Source organism: Phaethon lepturus, unplaced genomic scaffold (assembly GCF_000687285.1).
Source record: "Phaethon lepturus isolate BGI_N335 unplaced genomic scaffold, ASM68728v1 scaffold7668, whole genome shotgun sequence".
Lineage (NCBI taxonomy): Eukaryota > Metazoa > Chordata > Aves > Phaethontiformes > Phaethontidae > Phaethon > Phaethon lepturus.
Genome location: NW_010555452.1, coordinates 21,098 through 32,181, shown reverse-complemented (window position 1 = coordinate 32,181; position 11,084 = coordinate 21,098). Strand labels below are relative to the sequence as shown.

The 11,084-nt window shown below is 36.6% G+C and overlaps 1 protein-coding gene across 1 annotated transcript in view; it reads right to left on the bottom strand.

Moving 5' to 3' along the window:
- Positions 1–2,736: 2,736 nt before the first annotated feature.
- The window catches only part of HEATR2 (HEAT repeat containing 2), a gene marked incomplete at its 5' end in the record, with an annotated part of 29,440 nt that continues 21,092 nt past the window's right edge, over positions 2,737–11,084 (bottom strand). The window contains 4 exons of the mRNA XM_010292157.1: positions 2,737–2,876; positions 3,390–3,581; positions 5,356–5,512; positions 6,833–6,983. Of these exons, the coding sequence (XP_010290459.1) occupies positions 2,737–2,876; positions 3,390–3,581; positions 5,356–5,512; positions 6,833–6,983 (640 nt within the window). The remainder of the gene's footprint in view (positions 2,877–3,389; positions 3,582–5,355; positions 5,513–6,832; positions 6,984–11,084) is intronic.

The window sequence follows — 11,084 nt, the reverse complement described above, 5'->3', positions numbered from 1 at the left end:
ACAACAGGTCTTCTAGCTTACAAGGACGAAGACAGAAGCACATCTGCTCATCACAGGAAGGGCAGGGCTAAAGCCTGCTTATCTACAGGGTCTGAAAGTTCGAGATAACTATTCCCCCCCAAAAAAATGTCCTTGCTTAGAAGTTACATAATGAATATGATCCTAGCAATACTATGCAATGAATGCAAATAAAATCTAGTGCATGTAACAACTGATCTAGCAAAATAGAAAAAAAAAGATCATGAATTTCAATCGTGTTCCTACTGAGGCAGTAAAAGGTTGAAGCAGCGAAAGTTGATTCTCAAAGAAAATAACTGAAACCCAGGCTGATACACCATCCCCAGGAGACTCGATAATCATACTTCTTTTATAAAGGGATTTCAGAAATGTGGGTTATATAAGTTGAAGTATGGTAAAGGATAAGCAGGGTTGATGTATTGTTAGAGTCCTATGTCCAGAACACTTTCTAACAGAAGGACGTAGTGGAGGATATCTAGTTTGTCACACATGTGCAAACAAGATTAGGTATTTAACACATCTCTAGAAGGACTATTAGAATATTCAGTGTACAAAGCTCTCCTGGCTCTGAAGAAAAAAGCTGGTTTGGTGGATGATGCGGAGATTTTTCTTTGGGAGGCATCCCACAACGGACTGTTCTGAAAGATAACAAAATGCTAAACATATGCATAAAAAAAATGTTTCCCAGCCTACTGAAGAGATCAAGCTTGATGAATACTTCAGCTCTTATTATTTGTGTGAGTAGGATTTATTTGGTGGTCTTTCAAGAGAACTTTACAATAAGAACTGGGGTCTTGTTGCTGAAGTAAAACTTTAGGTTGCATTGGAAGAACCTGCTGCTGTGCAACGCTTTGAAACACTATTTTTTGAGAACAGTGTTGAATGAAAACTCTAAGGGCTCTACTAGGATAGTTATGTAGCCTAATTCCAGTCTAATTTAAGTGTCTTTAATCATTGATTAGATGAAGGAAACAATTTCACAGAATCACAGAGGAGTTGAGGCTGGAAGAGGCCTCTGCAGAACATGTAGTCCAAATCCCTGCCCAAGCAGAGGCAGGTAGAACAGGTTTCCCAGGACTGTGTTAAGTCAGGTTTTGAGTATCTCCAAGGCTGGAGACTCCACCTCTTCATTAAATTTAATGTCTTCTAGGGATTTTTATTTCCCTCACATTGTGCCTTCTAAGGATTTCAGCTGACCCTCCAGTTACAGCGAGTTAATAGTTATTACTCAACGAAAATGCTGCTTAATACAGGAATGGTTATATTTTGGCTTTTCATGAAAAGACAACACAACTTCAAAGACAGTACATATGATCTAAAATGAGTACCCTAGTCTACAGGAATGCAAAATAGCTTTTGGATCCATAAAGAACTACTCAGTTATGTAGTATCATTAGTATTATTGTCCCTTTTTGGTAGAATTTTTTAAGCAACCAGTATTTTGCAGAGAAGTGGCCATGAGTTTGCATGACTTTGCTTTTAAGCTAGGAGTAAGACTTGTCTCATGCATCTAATCTCTTTCAAATGTTTCTTTGAGTATGCAAGTAGACATTGCTGTAAACAGATCATGGTTTGGTTAACAACTACATCACAAGTCTGAAAAGGTAAAAGTTAGCTCAGAAGGATAAACAAACATGAGGACTTCCTACAGCATAAGGACTCTTACCAAACCCCATGGAGACTTGACACAGAGCCAAGGCACTTGGGAGTTAGAAGCCAAAGAGCACTTTTTGTCTATAATACAGATAATTTAAAAAGGATCCTAATTTTCCATGATTTGTGTGTGCAATAAATATACACTACCCCACAATGACTTAGACAAGAATCTAGGAGCTCACTTCATTACATAGCTTAGAATATAAGGCAACACTAAAACTTACACATTACAAAGGTCTTTAAAAAAAAATAAAGCAAGCTTTAACCTAATATTGGAGAATTTAATTTCAAAGTAATAGGCAAACAAATGTTGCTTGCTTTCCAAGGCACAACGGTATAAACATAAAAACTGCAGATGTGATACATTTAATACAAAAATATAAATACTGTTAATCTAAATGACAAAACAGCACATTTCCTCCCATGTATAAACCTTAATTTAAAAAAGGTTAGCTTTATTCTCAGTCATCAAATGTAATACAATGCCAAGAAAAACTATTCCTTTAGTGACACCTACTCAGAAAATGTCCCTATTATACCAGCATAATGAGTATGAGTACTCAAAACCTTATAAAATTTTTGCTGCATTATGCAAGCGAAGTTTGGCTTGTTGGTTTTTTTCCTGATAAAAATGATTCTCACAGACCTGACTCTGCAAGTCTGAATTATTATTATCCAGAGTTTTAAATGCCCCTTGAAAGACTGAGTCCCTGCTGAATTACATTAACAACTTTGATGGTAGACTACTACTTTGTCAAATAAATTATCTTTCTCAATTATAAATAGTGTCAAATTCCAGAAAAACATTCCTCCTTTAAACCTTGTATCTGAAAAACTTCCAATGCAAAGTGAATGAAAACATTGTTTTATTGCTAGCAAATACAAAGGGCTCTTCAAATGGCAAAGAACATAGAATTGTGCCAATTTGACTTTTAAATGAGCTAATAGTGAACTTACAAAGAAAAAACAATTACGGCCTTTCTTAAGCAAACGAAGATATGAAAGTAATCCAGATCATACAGATTTCATATACAGTTCACTAAAAAGAATTTCAGCATTGATTCATAAAGCTGATTCTTTGGCTGACTGAATGTGACGTAGTAGTTGATTACAGTAGACTGGTGTTCGATGCTTATGTATGATCCCTTCAATTTCTCTCACAAGCAGTTCTGGATATAAAATGCTTCCTTCTTTTAAAACTTCTGTAAAACAAAAATGTGTTTTATAAATCATTAGCTGCTCTGCGTTTCTCTATCCAAGATCCCTCAAAGTAGCTGAAGAATAACCTAGAAGTTTTTCTTTTAGAATTTGTGCAGTCACGACAACCCGATTCCTCCCTCATTTGCTGAGGTCTGTATTTTGACATTTACATGCCTGAACACAGAGAGATACACTAATAAGTTCCAAAGAATCCATCTAGCCAGCTAGGATATAGTCACATCCTGCAATGGCTAGTGTCTATGCTCCGTATCCTGTTTACCATCTATAAAGTCTCCGATACATCAGATGCACCGATATTCCCCTGCTGGTGAATGCTAGATAAAACATTACATTCTGCATACAGGTAAAAGGCCTGAGCTCATGCTCACTGAAATCCAAAGGAAAGCTTCCAGCCTGTTCAGATTAGCCTCTAGTTGTACACGTTACTTTCATGTAACACTTGAAAACATGATTTTAAAAGCACTATTCAAAATACATATGACTGAAAATCTTACCTAGGACTGCATTTTGTGTATTTTGATCTGGGTCATCAAGATGTATCAACAGTTCTTGGTACAGAAACTCAACATGACTTTCCATTGCAGATTTCACATCACTGTCCTTTAAGCATTTAAACCAATTAGCTAGGGTGTGAGCAGCTGCCAGTCGTACATCACATGAAGCATCATCCAGACGCTTTAAAACTTCTGAAAAGGATCATATACATAACCAAACAGCACCGTGAACAGCAAAGTTATCTTTTGCACTTCTAAAAACAAATGTATTTTGTCATCACCGAAATTATTGTTGCATTATTGACATATGTCTGTCTTTTGAACATTGCAAATACACGTAGTACATTGTTCCTAAAAGGACGCAGTGCATTGTTATTGGATTATGTTGCCAAAAACATTAGAATAAATGTATAAAATTATTTAGGTTAGTTGAACATTCTCTAGGACTCTTCCTAACAAGGTATTATGAATGTCTATTAATGTATTACAGAAATACAGAGTTTAAGTATTTTTATGCTCTATAGAGCACAGTATTTCTATCAGGTATTACTGTTTCAGTGAATTACTGCATCGCAAACTATTTGAATATGCAAAATGCAAAGATATACTTTGACAACTGTCTGATGTTGTATTTCTATAAAATAAAAATTGTTGTTAGATTTCTACTGTGCCATGTAAGAAAAAGTATCAGTTGTGAAGATGCTGAGTTTGGGAAAGTCCGCTTTATTCGTATATAGCTCTGAGAACATAAATCCTGTTACATAGCATAAACTGTACTTCTCCCAATTCATTGTTTAGCACTTAAACATCATCCTGAGAAGCATTAAAGACAATAGCTCTATTTGACATTACAGCAGTCTAGATTAGGGTTTTCTTCTTCCTCCTTTTTTTTTTTAGATAAAAAACCCAACCCACTACCTATTCAGATCTATTTATGGTACAATGAAATGGCTTGCTCTTGGCACTCTGAAGCACAGCAGGGAGAACAAATGTGACTACCATTATATAATGCATTACTGTCCTGCTTTCACTATAGTTAGAACATTATTTCATATAGGAAGCAATGCAGATGAAATACTGGCAAGCCTTGCAAAGACAGTACTATTGAGTGAAGTTCCATCTGGTGGTCTAATGCGTAATAACGTTGGGAAGACTTCTGCTCAGTTCTGCTCAACCGGGAGCGAGGGCACTTCAAGAGGACATTAGCTTGCCTGCAATACAGCACCTCAGTGAAATGAAATACTGCAGTTAAAAAGCTACTACAGAAAGGCCTTGCAAGAGTAAGTGCTGTTGGAGTCATACTCAACACCACCTACTCAGGTGTTTGACACCTTGATTTTCTAAAACGTGTATGTGTACTTTACAGACTTTAAGCAGTCTCACTTACCAGTTTAAGACCATCTCTTAGTTTCCACAGGATTAAGATATTAAATTGCCTCTCAGACACAAAAATGCTGCTAATGGTATGATTTTGTGCAGGCCTTTACTTTTTCCAGTTCCTTAATATCTATAAAATTACTCTGGGGGAGAACTACCCAAATAGTTAAAATACCAGATAAGAAAACACAGAAATAGCATTAGAATATGTGAATGGGAGTGAAATAAGAATATCTGAGAAAATGAGTCTACATAAAATCTGCCCCTATTTTCACCTCAAACTGTTTAAAGGCTTTTTGCTCTTTACATGGGATTAAAGCCAGATGACATAGTGACATAGAACAGTTTTTGTCATTCCCTAGCCTGTATTAATGCTTTTATTGCTGCCAGCTGCAGTGAATCCACAGGTGAGGTGGACAGCCTGCACAGCGAATCCTAAAGCCACACAGTGTATCTGTCTACTGCTCCAGCACGATGCTTTTCTTCCTTAAAAACTAAGCTATGCTAACCATGATACTTCAGATAAAAAAGCAACTGTAATTCTTCAAGGCAGATCTCGATTAAAACAGAATTAAACTTTTACACTTACCTGTGTAAGTGTTGGTAAATTCATCTTCATCAAACTGCCTCCCACAGACTTTGAAAAAAACACCGACAATACGACACGCCATCAGTCGAGTAATTTTAGAATCTTCATCCATAGCGGCAATGATTTGGGGCATTAGCCCATCTTTGACTTTTAAGATCTACAATTAACAGGAAAAGCATTAAAAAACCACAGCTTTTCAGTCACTCTAAAACAACATGCTGACGAGTTACATCAGTTACCATTAGGTCTGATCGATACTGGCTCGCTTAATTTAAAAAGTTAACTATAAAAGTTAACCTAAAAATCTTGAAGTTACACAGCTCTATTTCACCTCTAAGCAAACTTGGGAAATGAAAATCCACCAGTTGATAGTCCAGTTCATGAATGCTCAGTATATATGCAGATGAGTTTTATATAACTTTTAAAAATAAAAAGGCAAGTAAGTTTAAAGGCTTTTCAAAACTTTAATTTGGAGATGAGGATTATGTGGATGTACCAGTAGATGGTGCTCTTATTCTAAAAGGAAGCTTTTAAAGAAAGGGTTGTAATACAATGTTTTAATGAGTTTCATAATTTTACTTTAATATGTACATTTCATATACGTTAATGCAAAAAGGCGTTAAGGCACTGATTTGGAAAAAAAAAATTAACTAGCACAGTACTCTGAAATGAATGTTTTGGTGTATATGAAATCAACCAGTTACATGAATTTATGCACTTTGTTCAATTAAAGTCTGTTACAAAGACAAAAAACCTATAAACATTTAATAACATTTTAATTCCATTTATTTTTTAAAATGCCCTTATATTTAACATATTTGCAGTGCATCATTTCCAAATGCCATTTTTCTTAGCAAAGCAGCTTCAAAAACCCCCTCAGCTTCAATTAATCCTTAATCACTATGGCAGGTAACATTTCTCCTCCTTGTCAGCTCTCTACTTCAGTTTTTACAGATACCCTTCCAGTTCCTTCTCAAGCCCTCCTGCCCTTTCCAGGAATCTTTCAGGATTTTTTTCTAAATGGGCCTGTTGGCTCCAAGGCAACCAGACAACTTGTCTTTGCCACATTACACAAAAGCATGTCCTGGCTAGCTGCAGTGCTGCTGCACAGGCGCTGGCTAGGGGTCCAATAATGTCAACTACCCAAGTTGTTGCGCTAATAGTGGTTAGTATTTTCTGTTCCAGAACTGATGTTATGCTAGAACAAGGATCTACAAAATTTGACAATGGTGAGCTCTACAGCTCACCATATTGCTGCCCTCAGCTCTCTTATCAGGATATCATCGTCCCTCTGCTACTGATTTATTCAATTATTAATACTAAATTACAGTTAATGAATTTTATTATGAAAACTCTATATCCACCTGAAAATACTACTTACAATAAGGATTTATTATTTTTTTTTCCGCCCCTTGCATTTATTTTGTCTTCCTGCCTAAGATTTCAAAATACATTTGATGAGAAAGGGAGAATTTACCTCTTTTGGTGAAAGCATTTCACAGTGAATAAGAGCCCAAAGGCATGATACAGCTGTAGTGCGGATGGCAGCTGCTGTTCTTCCAGCATGCCATTGCAGATTAGGAGCCAGTATGTCTTTTATCACAGTCTCAAGGTAGCTAGGGAACAGCCTGAAGCCAAAAATAAGAAAGAAAAATACAGGTTCATAAGAAAGTGATTAAAAGACTGACAGGATGTAGAAGAGAGTTTTCTGTCACAGCAGCATAGGCAGAAAAAACAAAAAAAGACTGTAAAAAAAAAATCTTGTAAGCCAATGTGATTATAATGTGTGTGATAAGCTTTTCATAACTTAATTTTTCTAGATAATATTTAAACAAATACCTAACATTCATGGAAAGGGGAGGCTAGACTTTCTCCCACTTCAGACGATGCCCATGACTCACTGTGTTATCTTGGTAAACTACTTCTCTCTGTCTCATTTTCTCCGTCTGTGAAGTGGAGATAACACCCCATATGAACGCTGTGAGGATTCATTAGTATTTGTAAGGCCCTTTGAGACTGTCCAGTGAAAAGTATTTATAATGTGAAAAGTATGAATGCTATTGATGAGACCTGAACTACTGATACTGCAGGGAGTCTGCACAGAATACTTCAACTTTCCCTTGGCTCAGAAATGCGTCTCTCAAGGATGAGAGGTCTGTAGGATTTTCTGATGGTGCCAGTCCCAATACTAGTTTGTTTTCATTATAAACACACAAATCTGTGATATTTTTGCTGATGCTTCTTCCTCCTCCTCTATTGAATGGACTATTACAATGCTAAAAGTTGCTGTGAAAGTCATCAATTGCAATAGGCATTATTCCCTCACACCCATTTAATTCCAGCTCAAACAAGTTTTAATTAAGAGAAAAGATACAGATCTTACACACAAGTTAAAGCAGACTTTGCTGCATCAGAGACTTGTGCCTGGCTGTGACTAGGTAACTTAGGCTTAGGCTATTCACTGTGCCTCTCTGCCTTAAAAAGCTGCTGGCAGCATGCGAAACAGATGGACAAGTGACAGGCTAAATCTACCTTGACTTGTGTCCTGCTCTATTCAGACTTCCCAGAGACCTGGACTGTGGCCACCTGCGTGCAAAACAGCACACCACCCCCCTGGTGCTTGGCAGAAAGGGAAGAAGCTGTTGTTGACTTTTTGCTAAAAGTCCAACGCTTCCAGGATGAGTAAGTGGCTCCTACAGAGATGTGCCAAACCACCGAGGGAACAGAACATAATGGGTAGATGTTAACAACAAACAATTATCACTAAGTGCTTTTAAAAAACCCCCGAAACCCAAAAACCTAACAACAAAACAAAATCATCCAGCAATGATAATCCAGCAACAAAAATTCCATAGTAATACTGTATCAGTGTAATAAAAAATGTAAAGCGTATCTACATCTTTCCTGTAACTACCCTTTACCCACTGCAGTTAGACCTTGTCATCCAGGTGTAATCTGACTAACGTATGAGCAGCTAGCCTGCCAGGCCTCAATGATCTACTGCACACACATAAAACTGAAAATCTCTCCCTCCAACATGATGAAAATAGATACACCCCGGCTGCTGCTTAGCCCCTTGCCAAGGGAGCACTCTGTGTCTCTGTGCCCGAGAAAGTCAGAGATCCATTCTTGCTTCCTGTCCAGCAGATGGCACTTACGCTTCAGTAATAACAAGAAATCTGACATCCCATTAGACACACCTAAATTTGTCAAAAACCTTTAGATTTATTATTTTAAATGCATTTTTGAGAATTAATAATTTTCTATTCAATAGGTTGCCAGAATTTCCTTTTAGCTCCAAAGTTAAAAAAAGCCTTGTGCTATCTGATCAGTAGCTGCTTCTGTTTTCAGTAAAGCCCTCTGTTAAATGGCGAAGAAAAAACACTCTGTCAAAACACAAAGGTAAATTCCATCAGCATTATGTTAACCATAATGCTATGCTATTTGTGAGAATATTTGTTCTAGTGCCTTGAAATCGCATCAGTAAAGCAATATCTGGCAATTATCTGACTCAATCATGTCAGACTCAAACAAAATTAGATGATCACACAACTGTGTTTAGTATAATAACTGAAAACCTTCCGAGGGAAGAAAACTATCTCTGTTAGAATGTTTTTCAGGAGCTAAACAAATTACTGCCAGCAGTGAATTTGATTGTGTAACCAGAACTTATTACTTCTTCACTACACTATCTCTCATTACCATTAAGATGTGTTTTTTGCTGTTGCTGACGTAATTAAATTCTCCCTCTTTCCATTTTCAGATCTTACTGTTGTAAATCTATGTAACTTAATTCTAAAAGTGGGTAATTTCCATGAAAGAGCATACCCTGTGCTATTTGTATTTACAGAGCTGAGACTTTATTCTCAACTGGATTTGAAATAACTGAAATGTGATCTGTATATACAATAATACCTAACTCTTATGCAAATATAAAAAGCAGACCTTGGGTTTACATTAAAATTGCTATGCCCATTTCATGGACTTACATACTTAAACGTTAATTCCATGTTAATTATTTTTTATACACTTTTCCTTCTGGATTGGCTCCTTTTCTGCTTTCATGGCACTGCTGCACTTGGCTTCCTATATTTGTGGATTGTTTTGTTTTGGTTTTTTTGTGTGCTTGCTTTTGTTTTTTCCAAACTTAACATCCTAAATCCAGGCAATCTGAAACAAAACTGGATTTACTTTTACAAATCAAAACCTCCAAAAATGTTTTGCAAACAATTCTTCAAACACAAAAACTTTGCATGCTACTTCGTACATCAAAGCATTGGCTGTTACAATGGTAAGTAGGATCAAGAATTCAGAGTCATTTAACTCCCTCTACTACTTTTTAGTTTCTGAAGATAAACCTACTGGTAAAATTCATTGCACTGCTCTTGTTCTCGGAGGACAGAGAACCTCATTACGAGTTAGACTGGGCCATCCTTAGCCAGGGGTGTTCTTCGTACAAACAGGTCTATTAACCTCATTGAATGTATCTAATCTTGACAAAAGGCCATTCACTCACACTGCCCTGAGCAAAACAACTTCCATCATTGCTATCTGTGGAGAGTCGGTGTGATGTGTGGCTATACTTGCTGAGAGTATTACTTTGAAACATATTCTTCTATTTTTTTCCACACTGGTAATTTCCCTTTCCTGGGAATCTTAGTAAAGCTGACAGCTCATTGGTTGGCTTTCTTTTTATCCCTTGTTGGCTCCATTATTTATACAAATGACTGGGTTGCAGATGAAAGATTTTTTATTCATTCTATTTACTGTGACTAGTCCCAAAACAAAAGTTTATTCTTTGATGATGTTCTCCATGTGGTCCTGCACTGATCACCTCTCTCTAGCAGCTACATGATCTAATTCACGTGAGCACTTCAGAGACTTTCAGATAGAGAAGTGCCACCAGTCCTACTGTACAGGTGAGAAGCAAAGAATGAAGAAGGGTATGTGTTAACGGAGAAGTCCCTCCTACCTCCTAGCCACCCTAGACAGGAACATTGCAAATCAGGATTTCTGCAGATCACAAATGAAAGGCAGAACACAGAATTTAACTCAATTCCTCAAATTCTATTCTGCTGTAATCTGTAATGCTATTCCTTGAGAAGGAAGAGCAGGAGACCAGATAACTGAAAATGTATAGAGAAGAAATGTCAGTGAGACTAACTTGTTGACCAGGTCTGAATTTGACTAAATACTTTGAAAGAATGAACATATTTATTGTTTTAAAAACAAAATAGTAAGTGTGATTGTATGGTAAATGAATGGGAGCTAATAATGCACTCTGCAGTAAATAAAGGACAGTAAAATTAGGCCATAACAGAAAATAAATAGATAGGAGAGAGTCACATTATCCCATTTTTAGGCTGAAATATGTTATTACACACTTAATAAGCATTATTGTTGTTGTGTTCAGGGCATCACAGAACACATGAGATGACATTTCTTGGCTCCGTTGGCTTCTTGACTGTTTAACTGGAACAGTTAAAATAGTTTTTTCTTTTAGAAAGATTCTTGCATATCTAGATTATCTTGTAACTACCACTCAGTTACATGATTATTTAAATAAGCAATCCACTGACTACAAAGAGATTTTTCATATGGATAGGGATCTTAATATTGGATCCTGAAAATATGGAAAGAGATTACAGCACACCTGGCACAAAAGCTTTCAGTTAAAAAAGGACAGCTTCGTTATATTCCTCCTTAAGCACGCTAGCTCAAAATCTATT